The sequence below is a fragment of the Sebastes fasciatus genome, chromosome 6 (assembly GCF_043250625.1).
Source record: "Sebastes fasciatus isolate fSebFas1 chromosome 6, fSebFas1.pri, whole genome shotgun sequence".
Classification (NCBI taxonomy): domain Eukaryota; kingdom Metazoa; phylum Chordata; class Actinopteri; order Perciformes; family Sebastidae; genus Sebastes; species Sebastes fasciatus.
In genome coordinates, this window is record NC_133800.1 from 7396153 (window position 1) to 7414462 (window position 18310).

General features: G+C 40.6%; 2 protein-coding genes across 2 annotated transcripts in view; one reads left to right on the plus strand and one right to left on the minus strand.

Annotated features, from left to right (window-relative positions):
- Positions 1-18310, plus strand: part of prr16 (proline rich 16) — a 52322-nt gene that overhangs the window by 2729 nt on the left and 31283 nt on the right. The window lies entirely within an intron of this gene.
- The window catches only part of hsd17b4 (hydroxysteroid (17-beta) dehydrogenase 4), a 29486-nt gene continuing 13221 nt past the window's right edge, over positions 2046-18310 (minus strand). Inside the window, exons 13-25 of the mRNA XM_074637394.1 lie at positions 12495-12607; positions 12201-12324; positions 12016-12067; positions 9322-9393; positions 7871-7974; positions 7706-7771; positions 7237-7306; positions 6995-7101; positions 6686-6772; positions 6459-6545; positions 6129-6267; positions 4013-4140; positions 2046-2958 (exon numbers count right to left, since the gene is read on the minus strand). Coding sequence (XP_074493495.1) covers positions 2869-2958; positions 4013-4140; positions 6129-6267; positions 6459-6545; positions 6686-6772; positions 6995-7101; positions 7237-7306; positions 7706-7771; positions 7871-7974; positions 9322-9393; positions 12016-12067; positions 12201-12324; positions 12495-12607 — 1239 coding nt within the window. The 3' untranslated portion in view covers positions 2046-2868. The remainder of the gene's footprint in view (positions 2959-4012; positions 4141-6128; positions 6268-6458; positions 6546-6685; positions 6773-6994; positions 7102-7236; positions 7307-7705; positions 7772-7870; positions 7975-9321; positions 9394-12015; positions 12068-12200; positions 12325-12494; positions 12608-18310) is intronic.

Sequence of the window (18310 nt, forward strand, 5' to 3'; positions counted from 1 at the left end):
ATACAACCACAAGCTGGTATATATATATATTTTTTTTTCTTCAATAATTTAAATCCTGCACCGTTTATAGCTATGGTTATGGTATGGCTAGCTGATTTCTTCACTGCCTTCGTTGGCACATTGCTAAATTTCTTTGCACGTTACCAAACTGGGGACTTATTTGTAAAAATCATTTCTTCATAGTGCTAATAGTTGTCAAAAACTCCACAATTTACAAATACAGCAGTTACGGAGTAAAATTAGCAGTAATGTATAATTGTGTTTCTGTCCACCAGATGAATGTAAGTCCAATGAGTCTCTTTTAGCTCTGTTTTTTTGGTCTCTACCAACTCCTGTGGGAAATATCTGGTAAGTCGCCAACTGTGTGTCTGCTGTTCGGTGCAAAGTAGGAAGCATTTTCAGAGACGCTATGAGAATGAACCAAAACAGTTTAATTGCAGGCAGGACAGCTAAACAATGAGCTGAAATTTGCAGTAAAGCCGAGGAGAGCTGCAGAATCAGGTGATAATTCTCAGTAGGTTCATAACTACGAGCGACCCCTTTCATATAGGGGTTGATACATTATTACAAAAACATTAATTATAAGCGCTCTAATTGCCGTCCACAGTGCAGCAGTACTAAACATACATAAATTGAAGCACAGGTGGTTATACCTGCTGGGCATTTCTGCCTGTCACACCTCCGACGGTACCATTGGGCCGGCTGCAGGGTCGTCAGCTGGGAGCCACCCTTCACTGATGTTTCGCTCCATTAATCCCGGAACATCTCAAGGTGGTGGAGCAGCGACAGGGACGTCTCCCTGCCGCCCCCTGCAGCCAGCCTTAGGACCCTCCTTTTCCCCACGCCTTGTCCTTTCTACGAAGCCAGAGCCAGAAGCTCCCTTGCTTAGCCTCCTCCGCAAGTTCTTTGAGCGCCTTTCTAAGCTTGGAGCCTGTGATCCCCAGGGACCTCAGGAGCCGCTGGGTGGATGTTCCAGCATAGCCTCTGCACCCGACTTCTACTGGACGGGTGACCGCCCTCCATCCTGCTTGAGTGCACTCAGCTGCCAGCTCTGAGTACTTTTCCTTCTTTCTCTCGAAAGCAGCCTCTATCCCCTCTTCCCATGGGACAGTCAGCTCCGCCATGATAACCGTCCTTGTAGGGGTGGACCAGAGCACAATATCTGGCCGAAGGGATGTTGGTGTTATTTCATGCGGGAACTTTAACTGCCGGTCAAGGTCAGCTCTCATATTCCACTCGCCTCCAAGACACAGGAGAGACCGCCCCCTTGCACTGCTGCTCTGGCCTTTGCCCCCTTGCTGAACAAACTGGATCAGCCGCTGAGATGTTGCTGGGCTGGCCTTGTTTACCTCCAGCCTGCGTGTCTCCAGGATTTCGGCTAGCTTACGCAGCACCCGGTCGTGGCGACATCTGTACCGGCCCTGCGCTAGCGCTGCCTTGCATCCAGAGAGGATGTGCCGCAAGGTGGGGTCTTTGGAGTTGCAGAGTTGGCATGTCTCCTCTGTGCCATACCAGAGGTGAAGATTCCGGGGACTGGGAAGGGTGTCATATGTGGCCCTGATCAGGAAACTCAGCCTTGCTTGGGGCATCTTCCACATGTCTGCCCACGTGATAGTTCGGTTTATCACCGCCTCCCAGGTTGTCCATCTGCCTTGCTGTTGTTGGCTGACCGCTCTGATTTTGTAGCCCTCTTCTTCAATCTTTGTGACTTCGGAGATCACAAGATCTTTCCTTTCCTTCTTCGATGCTTTGGACCACATCTTGGGTGCTGGTCCCCACCCAAACCCGGCCCTGCCTTGCTGCAGCTGCCCGACAATCTCCTGGTGTTTTAGGCGATTGATGGCCTGGTCGACTGCCTGAGTTACATCCCACTTGCGTCCTGTTCGAATTTGGACCTTGGTGTTTTGGACAGACGGGTCAGGTGAGTCTCTCAGCTCGAAGACAAGTCTCACCTTCTCCTGTTTGTAGCCTAGGTTGATGGATTTCAGTGGGAGCTTCAGGGTGGTTCTCCCAAACAGTGCAGTGTTGAATTTATGAAATGAAAATTTTAGTCTGAATTGCTTTATTTTCATACAAGAGCAACTATTACATTTCTTTACAATTTACATTCAAAATTAAGTGAAAATCATTATTTTTCATAACTAGCAAACTCTACATTATTATACATGTCTTAAAGGTTCTGTTGAGATTACAGTATAAGGTACATACAACCGTTTCTGTGTCAACAGACTGTGAATTAGTCATTGTAATGATATACAGTAACAGGCCACTGGATAATGACTTTAGTCAGGCTGAGCTTTAAAATGAGATAAGATAGTAATTGTTATCACTTTATCCGGTACATTCGCCCAATGTTGGGCAGTATTTTGGTTCATTGTAGTAGACGCTTGTATCTCCTATTATCTTATTTAATAAAAAATTAATTAAATTGAATTAAATCTATGAAAAACTAATGGTTAATTTCCCATTTGGATCTTTAAAGGCATATGGGTTAATTTTCTTTTTAGCAAGGACGGAGCATAAGGACCCAACCAACTGAAATGACACTGAATCATTTCTTCTGACAAAAGCATTTCTTGAAATCTTGGCTTCTCTCTCCAGTCGTCAAAGTACATCTGGATCCCTGTGATACAACGAACCTCTTTATTTGATCAAGTAGTCTTTGTACATTCTATGACTTCAGTTAAAGTTAATTTATATGAGAGAATTCATTCTGAAGCAGTTTTTATCTTACTGGCTGATTTCTCTAAACATTTCCCTTGAGAGGGAAAGCATGTTAGCGCACACACACACAAATCAGGAGAAGAAAAGTAGACAGCTGGTAGGTTGATTAGTTCGTGGAGTCGTCTGATTGGTTGGCCGAGGAGCTCACAGCTTGGCGTTGTCTTTCAGGATGACCTCCAGCTTCTGACTCAGCATGATGTTCCCTCTAACCTTCAGCTTGCCAGAGAAGAACGCCTAGAAAAAGGACAAAGACATACTTGAGTAATTTTTTTTTTTTTTTTTTCAAGAAAGCACAAAGTCTTCTCTGATTTCTAGCTGGCTGATAGTTGTTTTCAAGTACTACACGGGGAGTAAAACGGGGCCAAGACGCCTGCAGCTACACAAATGAAAAAGCAACAAGCCAGGGCAACGGAATATGTGACCATTGGTGCTCTGGCAGCAGAACAATGAAATCATTTTCATAAGGTTCAGAGCTGAGAAGTGCTGCAGAAAAGTCTCGTCATTGGGTGAGCTGAACTGCCGATGATGTGCGGCGCTTTCCTCGGCTAGAATCAATCAGGGGACGGCGGTTATGACGACCCTGGGTGACAGTTTGCAGCGTCCTTTTTAACTCGACTAACTCATCTTTCTCCAGCTGCTCCTTTCATCATCGGTGAGGCTGGAAAAGCACCCTGCCTAAGAGACCTTCAAGCACTGCAGCCTGTTGACGCTCTTTATAAAGAGCGCACGCACGCACGCACGCACGAACGCACGCACACACACTGGCCTCAGATCAATATCAAACGCTCCAGGAAGCATATAAATTCTGTACAGTGATGGCCACTCCCTCTGACAGATGAGATGCTACAGACATAACAAGTAGCGGCGATTGATTATCCGCGCTGAGTGCTTTCTGAACTCGGTTTGATAGATCATTTCATTTCCTTCTTTTCTGACATGATGAGATCAAGAGAGAAGTCATTACAAATTGAAGGGCTCCTCAAAGGCACTTTCGCTTTAATTAAAACGTACAAGATGGGACTTTAACATCAGAAAAAAGACGCAATTTAAAATATGAGACTCCATTTTCCCCCCAAAAAACATTTTAACATCTGTTCTGCTCAACTAAAGCGCTCCCTTTGTGAGAATCAATGTAAAGCAGGAGGTTATGTTATTACTCTGTTACAGTATGAATCTGGCTTTCACGTGCAGAAAAAAAGATCATGGCCGTTCACACACAGAATGTAGAAAACATGCTACATCAGCAGAGATTCATCATGACTGAATAAAGTGAATACTTGTTTGTTACCTTCTGAGGGTTGAGTTTCCCCTGCACCACCTCCAGGAAGTCGTCATCTGACACGGTGATGGTCACATCCGCCTTCCCACTGTGAGGGCCTGTGTGCAAGGAGCCGCTGCCGTTCTTCAGATCAATGGCTGGAGGAAAAAGTATAATACAACTTTATTGTCAGTTCGCACTGAAATTCATTTTGCATCCATAGGAAGCTCAATTTGAGAAAAAGTACACATACAATAGACATACTGTTACCATAAACAAACAGACAAATAAGACACATCAGTTGTACATACAAGACAAAAACCAAAACACATCACAATTAACCATACATAACCAAAAATTAACTTCTGTTCTTTGGATTTACATCTCCTTAGCAGCACATTACTTATTATTTAGCAACAAGATGGACTGATGAACAAAAGCGTTCTTCAGCCTGATGGGATTAAATGGAGGGACTCTAAATCGCCTCTTGGAGGGCAGAAGTTGATATTCCCTGTTGAAAACATGCGAGGGATCAGAAGAGATGCTGTTGGCAAGTCTGAGCATGCTCTTGTTGTGAGATGCTTGAAAGGAGGGTGTCACAGGTTGGCAAAATTTTGATTTGGCTATAAAGTTTAGTTTGAAGTTTTACAGATGGACTACTGAGCCAGGCTGTACTGTAGTAGAAGTGGAAGATGATAGAAATCATAAACACCTCACAAGTGTTTCGCTGGGCTAGCTGTCTGTACTTTCACAACTCACTTGTGTATGGAGTTATTATCCCGTCATTTACGTCTATGTTGTCCAAGTTTGAATTGTTAATTTGACAGCTTGTTAGCAAAATGTCAATCTGGGTCAAATTAACTTGTCAACTTTTATAGCTCACGCTGATATTTCAACATTTGTTTCATGAGCCAGTGTCGGAGTGAAATCATGTTTTCAGATTGATTTCTGAATGTTAGCGTAGCACCGAAGAGATGGATTTCAGTGAGCAGATACATAGAGATGCAATGTTGACAGAAGGTTCATGGTGTAACTAATCCACCATGATTCTCTCAGTGAATTCTTATTATGGGAATTTAAATGTGCGAAACAGGAATCAACTGGGCAACACTGTCAAGGTGACAAGTGAAATCACTGTATCCTTCTTTGTCAGATCACACACAAAACTGAATCCATCTTAGCAAATCTGGACCGTCCTCTTTAAAGGGATTCTGACAGGTTTCCATAAGTTAGGTGTGACAGGTTCAAGTTTTAATTTATCCAACGTATATAAAATATATATAATAAATGCTCTGAATTCTGACTTACCATAAGCTGCCTCTTGGCTCCCCTCACAGCTTAGCAATTTATCTGATACATATTCTTATTGCTGCAGTGTTTTTTTTCTTTTATGACATGAACCTTTATTACGTGTATAGTACCAGCCTTTTTAATGTCTTCAGTTGTCTTTATAGTGGGGCAGCTAAGCTGAAATATTCGGAAAAAACAACTGCATTTCGCGATAAAAGCAACAAATTTAGCACAGATGTAGGTTTATCTGATATGAAAAGATATAGATATTGGGGCGCTACAAATTTGGCCCACTAAATAGGTGCTTAAGATTCCAAAATGTTGCAGAAAACAGATTTTATGAGACTTGACGATTTCCAAGGTGTGTTCAAGCTGATTAGATCAGATGTCAGAAGATCACAGACATGCTTTTTTCCCTCTTTATTTTTAAAGGGTGCTTTTTAAAAGCTTATAACCTGAGAAAAACGCAAAAACCAAATAAAAGGAGCATGGTCAATTCAGGGTCAAACTTTACCCCCTTGCCTTGATAGAATGACAACCACCTTTAGAACGGCAAAAGATTTTCAACTTTCCATCCATTTATCTTTTCAATAGCAGTGAAATAGACAGAGATATCTCTGGATAAAGTTCAGGGTTGCCGGTAACCTCTTGTCACTGGGGCGCATGAGAATTGTTTAGTTTGGGTAGGCTCTTCAGGTTCATATTATTATTTTACTGTATGGATGTTTTTATGCTGCAAAAATAATTTCCTTTCATTGGACAAAAAAAGATCTGAACTGAACTGATCTTTTTTCCCACAGTACACTATGAACTAGTGGTGCGTTTAACGTGTTTGTACAGCATTCAGCACACTTACTCCACTGTGCCGCAATCTTGCCGTCTTTGGTGATCTCAAAGCCGAACACGGCATTCACCTTCTTGACCAGCTCTGAGCCAGAGTCTTTAATACGACGGCCGATCTCTGCAAACACCAGCTCACTGTGGAGGCCCCCTCCCTGCACAAAGGTGGAAAAAACAGAAACACTATTCATATATATATTTTCACGTCACAGATTTGTCAAAAGAGCAAATTAATTTAGTCAAAATTGTCTACAAAACAACAAAGAAATGAGTTTCAGGGCTCAGTGAAGGAATTTTACAAAAAGGAAGATTGTTGTTTGAGTGGAGCATTTTCAGAATGACGTACTTGAGTGAGATTTTCTGGAGAAGCCTCTGATGTGCCATGTAAATCCACATAAGCCCCAGCCAGCACAACGGCATCAGTCTCCTTCACCTGTATGAAAGAGAAGAGCTGATCAGAACGACACATACGTAACATTCACAACAGGACGGCATTGAAATGACAAGTCAGACTCATTTATCCACGTCGGATATGATAACTAACTGTAATCCACACTGATGCTAAATACTGACTTTACACTGGATGTGAATTCTGTTGCCTTCCTTCCACATCTCAGTCTGTAGAGACTGGCCTGGCATCACCGGCTTTGCGAAGCGAACCTGAGAAAGAAAGACGGGATTAAGACGGAGTGGTGGAGTCGATGGCTCTGTAATTAAATGATTTCATAACATTTAACCACACTTGATAAATGCTGAATTATTTATCAAGCATTTAAGCCTACAAGCCACTGAAGAACAAACCCGTTCATACAAGTGGTTCTTGCATGAGGCTCAGTGACTCATAAAATGTATGACACGGTTTAAATCACAGGTAATGGATACCTTGATAGCCTTGAATCTGGAGGGATCGTTGTCGGCAAACTGCTTGAGGACGTGTCTCGCAGCAAAGCCGAATGAGCACAAGCCATGCAGGATGGGAGCCTTGAAGCCTGGTCAAAGAGCAATTTTAAGTATGGCATGTTTAAGTACAAATGAGATCAAAACACATCACTTGACCTAAAATCGCAGGGAAAGATTTAGTCTCGACTTATTGATGGAAGACGACAATAGATGTACGGACTCACCTCCCATGGCAGCAAAGCTGGGGTCTATATGAAGAGGGTTCCAGTCTCCACTCAAACGGTACAAGGCCGCCTGTAACCGCAGGGGAAACAGATATTGTTTAGATCTATATCTAATTCATAAACCCCTGAACTTTTCGTACACAGATGTGGAATGAAATTAAATTATCATGAAGGCAATAAGAGCTACCTAAAATAAGAATGTCTTTGAAGTGATACAGTTGCAGTCATTTAAATTGCTCAAGGGATTTAGTTTTTTATTCCCCCTTTTTCTTTTTTCTTTTCTGCTGCATCATACAGCCAGAGTGCTTTTTTTAAAACTGTATGGAAAACCTTGTTCAACGCTTCTTCACATTTTGTCTAAAACGTTAAAGTTATTTCAGAGGCACAAAAACAATATGTCCTGTTTTCACCCACATATCATCAATGCAGCTGATTTATTCCGCAACTAAACCCACACAGACGCACTCACTTGGTCTCTTGTGGTGGAATCAATCACCACAGCATCTGGTGCCCGTTTAGGTAGAGGCAGAGGAGCCTGAAGGAAATGAAGGAAACAAATAAAACAAATCAAATATGAGGCAGCAATAACTCACATAACTCTTATTTTGTAACTCAAACATGAAATAATACGTACTTTGGCTTTCTCAGAGGTTCTCTTCCCTCCGAACCTGCCTGCTCCGACCACAAACACTGAAAACTGGCTGAAGCAGATCAGCTCGCCGCCGCTGAAGGTGTTCACTGTAAAGCAGCACAAATGTGGCATTCAAACTATATGTGTGGTGAAAGAAGTATTATTCATTTATGTCAACGTTGCAATACCACAGTGAAATAATAGTACATGGCCTGCATACACATTTCTACTTGAGGGATTATCAGGAAAAAAAAGTAAAAGTATTCTAGTTTTATTATATTTTTGGATTATTATTCCTGCAGCATTAATGTGTAAGCAACATATTGAGTTTAACTATTTAACATACTTTAGGGTAGTTTACACTATAAAAATCCTTCATATTTAACAGTGTCATCATATGTTTTTGTCATATGTGTTGTCTGAAATGTAGTTGAGTAGAAGTAATGCATAGTAAAAAAGAAAATACTCAAAATGATACAGTACTTGTACTTGATGTACTTACAGTAGTTAAGTTCCACCATTGACTATTTTGTATGTTTAGAGAAGTAAATCATAACTGTCCTCTACTGGCTAAGGTTGAGGTAAACCTAGCATCAGTGCAGACAGAGAGAGAGACTTCTACGGTTCATGTTACAGTTTTAAATACAGTAGAATCTCCTTTACTATTTTGTTGTTTGTCGATATGCGTTGGGACAATGTCTTGTCGTGTTTCAGAATGATAAACTCACCAATGTGCAGTGGATGTTAACTATGAGCGGCAAAAATAACTAAACTATTAAGTTATTAACCCTTTCCCTGCAATCACTTTGAATGACACTCAATTCAACACAATTCCACATATCATGACATTGTGTATAACAATAAACACAGGGAAGAGAACGCCTGCTTCAGCCACATTTCCTCACAACAGCACATTTATAGTAAAAATTAGAGCAAAAGGAAACAGCCTTATGGAGGCTGACTGTGAAGAGACAATTAGCAGCTGTCAGGAGGAATCAAATCCAGACTCCTGGTGATGTACTGGCTGGTTAATTTCATTAGGCCAATTCAAAAATACAACCAGACACAAACAAAGACTGTAACGTGTTGTCTCACCCAGAAAGAACTCTGGGATGATAATAGAAGCTGACTGCTTTTGTGTGTATAAAGAAAAAATTACATCCCCATGCGAATCCTCAGGGAACCTCAGGTCCCATGTTATTTGTTTTAAGTCGGATTAATTATAGATCAGAGTGGTTCTAATATCATCCATCTATATGGAATTGTCAAACAAAAATATGAGCCGTTCTCAGTCCATTATTTCAATCCCTGCAGACTGAAAATTAACTTTCATTAATTCAGCCTGAGAGGCAACTTTAGGGAAAAGACACATTAAAGTGATGAAAACAAATGAATGTGGAATAAACACACTCTGTGATAGAAGTTGTGAACCCTGGAGGGAAAAGAAAACTCACCATCCAAGAGGATGACGGCTCCAGATCTTTTGTCCAACACGTCTGCTATGGTGGCCTCAGACGTTAGTGTACCTGAAAAGATATTTTACATTATACTTTAACAATGTACCGTACTTTAGTCCTGTAGGTAATTAATATTACTAAACTAGCTCTGTACTTCATGACAGGACTGTGCCTAGCCACACTTTATGCCTCACGTGTGTCATCATTATGTCTGAGTCACAGAGCTAAACGTCCCTGACTGTCCATAAGGTCATTTAACAAGGTATTTCCACAATCCGCAAAGACTCTTGATACATCTCCTCGCTTGATTTGTACTGAGGCAAACGATTGATCAATGAATCTAGCAGGAAAAGTTAACAGAGTTTGGTTTGTCCGTTGTGGGCTACTGTAGAAACATGGCGGTGCAACATGGCGGACTTCATGGAAAGAGGGGACCCGCTCCCTATGTAGATATTAACGGCTCATTCTAAGGCAACAAAAGCAGCCATTCTTATTTTCAGGTGATTATATACTAAAGAAAACATACTTATTAATATTATATTCCATTTCTGCTAATAGATCCCCCTAAATATTACACAATGGTCCTTTTAAGTCAATTTTCAAGCAAAAAAGCTAAACATTTGATGCTTCCAGCTTCTTCGATGTGACGATTTGCTATTTCTCCTCATCTTTTATTACAGTTAAAAGGGACTGTTTGTAAGATTCAGAAATGCTGCTTAACAGCGACACCTGTGGCCTTGAAATCAACGAAAGTCAGCGTCGAGCTCGCGCTTGCTCGCTCTACATAGACATGAACGAGCATCGCTCAAAACAGTGAGGTGACACACGTCAGCTAAAACCACAATATCACTCTATATTTCAGCTGCTTGGCAGTAATGTTAGCTGACCAGACGAAGGTCTCTCCATGAACCAGTGCTGATCCTAGTGTTGGCTTTTTCCTGCTCAGCGCAGGCTTCAGCAGCGGGGCTCCTCAACAAGTTACGTTATCGCCTCCCGACCCCATCGGCAGCCGAAGACACCGGCAACCGGGCGGGAACGAGACGATAACGTAACTCGTTGAGGAGCCCAGTCACTTCACAAGACACGGAAAACCTCTGTTGGTCTGGAGGAGCTGCAGCAGTTATTTCTGCACAAACGTCCACTGTACATTCACTAGATATTCTCAGAGCTAAACTAACTCTTCTGCAGTGTGTAGCGAGCGCACGTTCACGTCTAGAGGTGGAGCGAGACAGCGCGCGCCGTCTGAGTGAAGGAGAGCAGGCAGCGGAGACGAGGCTCCGGCCACACGCGAGCGCGCATATGCGAACGCGCATGTGTGCCGACCCGCTACATTTATACGCTTAAAAAGTTACAAACAGTCCCTTTAACTGAATATTTTGGGGTTTTGCAAACGGTCGGTCAAACCAAAAAAATACTTATCCAACCTTAAGATAACGATTTTTCACTATTCTCTGATGTTTTAAAGGTGCTAAATACGAGATTGGGAGCATTTCTATTGGTTCCACACGGCTCTCAACATGGCGACGGCTGTGCTGGTGGCTCACAGCTAACGGTGCTAACAGCGCTAACAGTGAAAACAACAGCAACACTGCTGACAGAGCTAAAAGTGTTTACCTGAGGGGGAACCAGAGGGTGGGTATTACACTTCAGAGACGGCACTATCACCTGAAACTGCCGTATGAGAGCAGTGCAGAGAAGCGGCCGTGAGCTAGCCAGTGGGGCACGCTCACACGCACGAACATGCATTAAAAGCATGCACGACCGGCCCGGCTATGTCAACAAAAGTACAGAGAAAATCGTATTACAACCCACAAAGAGGGAGAGCGACTTCATTCTCTGCTCATTACTCCACTACATCTTTACATAGCAAATAGTTGTTTGATGCTATATTAATGATGTGGATATCGTGTAGAGCACCTTTAAAGACCAAATAACGAATCATTTAATTAAAGAATTAATCCGCAGATTAATCGGTAATGAAAATAATCATTAGTTGCAGCCCTAATTAGTATAACACAAGAAAAATATAAAGGCGTCACTGTGAGTGAAAATATAAAACGATGAAAAATAACATTGATACTGACCAATATAACTGATCATTTTTTAATTTGGTTCACTTTGTACAAATCAAATAAGGAGATATGTCATTTTCAGCTACCATCTTTGTTTGAAATTAGAAAACAGTCACAATTTGGGAAACAGGTTAAAATGTTTTTTTTTATAATGCTGCAGACAATATATTTATATAGATGGTTACACCTTTAAAACAGCAGCAAGTGTTGCTAAACGACCTTCTGGTTTTTGATAGACTGTTAGGGATTTCTCTTTTAGAAAAAGAAAAGCTTAGACTTGAATGTAATGATAATAAATGAGATGCACAAACTGGGGCCACACTGGTCCATACAGTATGTAGTCATTTTCTAAGTATGGATATAAAATAAAAATCCATCATGGTTTAAGAGGTAAACTGGCCCAAATGAGAGGTCTTATATGTGGAGGCAAGGACCTAGAGACTCAGTTTCAAGTCTAAATTATCTATTAAACTCAGACTGCTCCCACTTATATGACATTTTCAATACAGTAACATGAAGCCAAGTGAAATGACTCAGTGAGGCTCTAAAATGGCTTTAATGTACTTAATATAATGTCAAATCTACAGTAATTACATTAAGTGCTTATGTAAGGAAATACCTGAGGTTGGTAAAGGTTTGTAGAGTTCCAGATACTGCTCTCCATGCAATACCTGACACAGAACATTAGAACAGCTGTGATATATAATCATACCTAATTAGCATGAGTAATGTGCATATGAGCACGCAACGATGAGAAGAACATTCACACCCAGAAAAAAACAGACATGATGTATGTTTTCTAACCTGTGTGAAATCTATGTTGAGTCCAGGGACTGAGTTCAGCCCGCCTTGCATCAGGGTCGCCTGGGAGGGAATGACCCCGAAGGTGGGGAGGCAGCCGAAGTCTTCATGGCCTTCATACAGGAACCTACATAGAAATGTTGGCGTCACTGAACTGTGAATAATCACACTCGCACAGGCCTGCGTTTGTAAGCCTGCATAGGCTTACAAACAAGCCATCAGTTCAATTTCACACAAGTTGACTTCTCAGACCCCTTAGGGCGGTTATTATTAGCACAAACATACACAGATACACACCTAAGATGGTCTGGGTCCTTGGTGGACATGCCGACCCCCAACGCGTAGAGGATACACTGGGTGTGGTTGAAGCTGAACGTGGTCGGTGGTAGTTTTTGTCCCACTGCCTCAGTCTGAGAGAAAGGAGAGAGAAGAGTTGACTTTGTCAGCTTTTTCGACAGAACAACATATTGAGAACTGAAAAGGTATCCTGTAATTTAGGCAGAGAAAATGAATATGCAATTTTAAGGGTTTGCAGAAAAGTAATAAGGTTCACACCATGGTAGATTAGCTCCGCAGCTCAACCGCTGAATACAAATGCTTAAATAAACACTGCACATACAGTCAGAGCGAATTAATCAATCTTGTCAAACCTTATAGGTGGAACATAGGCACTAAGAGAATAAATAATCACTTTATTTATAGGGGCACCTTTCTAGCAGTGTGGCTCTAGTGATGGCAATGTCTGTCAGTCACTTTGGTCCAGACTGAAATATCTCAGCAACCATTTGATGGATTGTCGTCAAATGTTGTACAGACATTCATGATTGCCAGAGGGTGAAGCCTGCTGACTTTGGTGATCCTCTGACTTTTCCTCTAGCGCCACCAGTAGGTTAAAGTTTTCACTTATCATGAAATATCTCAACATCTACAGAATGGATTGGCACAATATTTTGTTCAGATATTTATGGTTCCCAGATGATGAATCCTAGTTACTTTGGTGATCCCTTGACATGCTAAACTAAGATAGTGAACATGGTAAACATTATACCTGCTTAACATTGTCATCGTGAACACGTTAGCACACCAACATTAGCATTTAGCCCTAAATATCATGGATGCATTAAGAAAAAAATAAGAGCCGCTAGCATGGCTGTAGATTCTTAGACTTGCTAGGAGACGATAAAAGGAGTAAAAGCTGAGCAATAGTAGAAATATTTTTTTAAATAATTTAGCATTTTAAAGCAACTTACAACTGGATATATTGTGAGGGTCATATAAAAGAATAAGATAGAAAAGACAGACAAAAAAAAAAAGCAAATACAAGCAAAAATCGAAAAATCAGCAAAAAGAGTTGGCATGATCGCCTGTTTGGTTTAATCTGAGATCATCATCAGTAATTAGGTTGAGGACCTGTGGGATCTCACAGAGATAAGAGGAATCAGCAGTTCAGAAATGTGCTCCTGGGCCAAACCAGGCAGAGCTTTGTAAGTGATCAGCACGATTTTAAAACACATCCTGAACTTGACTGGTGGCCAGGGCAGGGAGGCAAGAAATGGAGCGATGTTCGATTAGTACTAACACTTCTGTTAACAAGCAGCCTGAAAATGGACCGAATGGAGCGTCGCTGTAATCAAGTGTTAATTACACAATATTCATGAATGCCCTTTAAAGCTCAGGAAGGTGGAGCCCTTAACTGTATTGTAAATGTTTTAAAACCCTCATTAATCCCAGCCTGACATCCTAAGGCAGAGCTTTCTGATACTTCAACACTCAAACTCATCATGAATTTTAAGTATGGGATCTGGAGAAACCTGCTGCAACAACACTCCCACTTAAAAAATAAATGCCATCTTTTTAATTCTTAACACTCAGTTCTACATTTAATTTAATATTTAGTTTTTGTTCTTTTTTTGAAGCATTATATGTAAATATTTGGGTTTTTTTGCAGGGCCGTAACCAGGAGTTTAAAAATACTAAAGTCATGAGTAGATTTTTTTATTGTTTAAGTGTCATTTTCACAGTTATGAGGCACACCAGCTATTTGACAACAAACAAATATTTTCTAAATATTTCTATGAAATACATAATCATAAAAACCCTCTATCTGTGCTTTGACGATTACCGGATTCAGCTCCACCCCTAGTATCTACAGCCCTGTTTTGTGCTGTATAAATATTGATTTTTTTGTATTATTGTATTGATAGTAGCAGTAGTAGTATTACAGGGTGTATTAGAAAAACTTGATGTGTCTGTGTTGAAAGTTCCAGATACAGTAGAGGAGTACAAACTATATTAAGAGTCGGGGTCAAATGGAAACGGGAAAGAGGGGTGAAGATGATGAAGATGAAGATGATGAGTTCTCAAGGATATTAAATCCACAGCTCAGCTGGTTCCTTTATGTCAACAAGTAGTGTTATTAAATCAGAGAAATGATCTATAAAGAGATATTTCTGTTATTCAAATATCCTGAAGCACACAATAAACATACATCTGTGGCAACACTACAGTCATGGTAGTCCTGCGGTTACTCATTTATCACATTATCAACGACTGCGTTGAGCTATTGTTCAAAACAGTATTGCTTGGCAGAATGGTGTGATTCACACTCTGAATAACACCACCTCTTCTCAGCTGGTCGATAACCACTACAAAGCCTTCTTTTAATTAAAAATGCACTTGAATGCAGATGTGGGAGAAGAAGCATTCCAACATCCCTGTAACTGGGGATTTAATATTACACGCTCTCACACATACACAGAGAGATTAAAGCTACAGTTGAGGACATGTAGGTGTAAGTCAAGTTAGTTACTTGTATTGATGAGGAAAATAAGATACAAAGTAGGACTACAGACTAATAAAGGCAAACATGCATATGTTTATGTACATGTATTATTCAATTTTCTTTCCTCCTTCTTCTTCTATTCGATGTACAATTTATTTTAAATTGTGTAATTTGGGATGCAAATAATTATTACTTTTTAAATAATCCGTTAATGCCAATTATTTTCTCGATTAATTGATTAATGGTCTGTGAAATGTCAGAATGGTGAAAAATGTCTATCCCAATTTAAAAGCTCAAGGTGACATCTTCCCATTGAAAGGCAGCAAATCTTCACAATCCAGAATCTGGAATAAGGAATAATTGATAGATAGATAATTTATTGTCGTCCGTTAGAGGAAATTTGTCCCCACAGGTTACACACATGGGAACACTTAAAGAACATCGATCACAAAAACCCAGCCACAAGGAACACGAGTCCACTGAGTGTTATTGCTACAGTTTGTTGAGGGCAGTGATGGCAGAGGGCACGAAGCTTTATTACTGTACTTTAAACACTCGACCTACAGAATACAGCTGCATGTGCACACAAGCACATGTGAGTCCACAGAGCATTGTGAAGCTTGGTAGAGCTAATGTGATACTTTGCGTGACATGAAATAAATATAAGCACAGAAGTGATGTGCAGTGTGATGTAATTTAAGCAATACGTGCATTATACCATGACAAGGACAAAGACACACATGCAACCAACACACCACATGTGTGTAGCACTATGCAGATTTACAAACACACACACACAAAGCTAAGTCAGCTGAGGACACAATGGTGATGTTTGTCTTGAGGCTACATTGTGACTCTGTTCCAAATCTCCTGTCCAGACACACACACACACACACACACATACAGACACACAGACACACAGACACACACACTCCCGAGACACAGCGGAGAGCACACACATTATTTAACATTTTAAGTACTGAATCATTATATTATTGAAGCAGACTAGTGAGTAATATTAAAAGTGAGTACAATTTTAAAAAGTTAATGTGTGCTTACGACCATACATACTGTTAAATTAAAGACAAATATACAAAAGGTAGTGATATGTAAGATGAAGTGATATGAAAGCAGAGTTTACCATGGAGTATTACTGACATTTTGATGCATTTAAAACAGAGGAAACAGCAGAAGACAGAACAATCGTGCATGTACCGTGCACAATATTGTTTTTTTTTATGCAAATAGACAGAAATAATATTGTTCGTATTTCAACCCATCTTTAAACTAAGTCTTGCTTACATTTTATGCACGACACCTTGTATGTGTTAAATGCTATTTATAGTTTGTTTTATTCTACTCAATTTAAAAAATTTTGTTTCTGCATGTTGGATTGAGTTTGTCTTTTCTTGTGGTTTTTGTGAACAGGTGTGTTATGTGTAGGTTGTTGTATAACAGAATAAAACCGAACGAACAGATCCGGTTCTTAAATATAAAAGATTAGATGATCAAAATATTGAAACATACATATTTATCCTTTCTTTTAAGATTATTTATGTGGCATTTTCGCCTTTTTACTGACAGTTTGACAGCGTAGCTATCGACCGGAGAGATGGGGAGAGAGAAGGGTACAGTGTGTAACGAAGCTGGAACTGAAAACTGTTGACATTATGGTTAATTGGTGTGTAACGTAACCACTAAGTCATTAAGATGCCCCCACTGTGCATAGCTTTGATACCATTCCAGTAAAATTGTTAAGTAATGTTGCCTGATGCTGATAAGATGTTGCACCAGCCTCCACACACTAAACTATTCATCCTGATTAAACTTTCATTCATTAAATTGTGACGATTCTGATGCTTAATCAGCCGTTTCTTTTATATTGTGGTGCCAACACGATTCAGAACAACAGATTTGTAAATATTTTGGGAGTTTAAACAAAGTAAGGAAAGGGTTCAGTCATCCGTTTGAGTAATAATACAAATACAGATTAATCTGTGGACGAAGTCTCACGATTTCATGCTACAGCCAGCTTAACAGAAAATGGTGGCCGTTTCTGTGGATAATTATTTCATGTGATAATATGCTTGCGGCTCAATGTTTTATTTAAGCAACTCAAGGCACTGAAGTGAGTGAAAGTGAGCTGTAACCAGTTCACTTCCTGTGATTCAGTGATAGGGAACACAGTGAAGTGAAGGAACACCCATCCGGGGAGCTGTCACTGCCCTATTGTGCTGCGACGTCTTTTGTACGTCGCTGTTTAAAAGCTAATCTGAGTTGGCACTTGTCTGCCGTAAATATGAAACGGTAATGCAGCAGACATCAAAGAACTTATGTATGTTGTAGGAGCTTTGCTGAGAAGGATATTATCGTCCCTGACTAAGTACAGTGTGGTGGCATTAAAGAGTCATGAGTTGTCATGGTTGAAACAGTCTCAGATTTTACAGCTCCACGCTTTCAAAAGTTGTCACCAATCAACCGTTACAGTCGATAGCTACTATAGTGTCTGTAGGAGGAATTATGGAGTATAAGGAAATGAGGTGGAGAGAAACATTGGTGAAAAGAACCGCAGAGGCCAGGAACATAATGAAGGAATAAAGGCGAAGGGCAAAAAGTGGAGGAGGGCAGGTGAGACAGAAAAACTGTGTAGATATAAAAATGTCAGGTGTAGGTGAATTATACTCCGGTCCCAATCATGTTTACTATAACTAGGAATGTATTGTTTATCTACATCAGGGATTTTGCAGAGTTCACCAAGTTAAATTAAAGACTTTTTAAGGCTTTTTTTAAATACCACATAGAATGAAATTAGGGATGGCTATAATTAACCGTTTAACCGTCAACCGACATTAAGAATTTGTAATCGGTTAAATGGTTAAAAGAATATTAAAAATGAAGTAAAAAGCTGAGCAAAACTCAGAGAAGCGTCTTGTCACATAAAGGAGTATAGCTGGTCCACCTTAACAGCCCACCTTAAGTGAGCCTGAGCCAGTGTTGCAAGACACGGGAGCTTGGCTCGGGTCTTGAGGAGTTGTAGCATTTATTCAACGACAAATAAACTGTACACGAACATAGCATATACACACACACAGCTGACAATCCTGCAGCTAAACTAATTGATGTGGTGGAAACTTTTACTGGGAAAGCGGCTGCATGTGCAAAGCGACAATACACGCAGCACCGTGGCTGCTACAGTAACTCTCCTGGACGGGTGAACTGGGGACTCTTGTCTGTTTTGCGCGTACACTGCAGCTGGTGATAAATGATGGATTCAGTCTTTCTGTGCATCGGCTCATCGGTGCAGCTGGGCGGCTTGTTATGCATTACAACT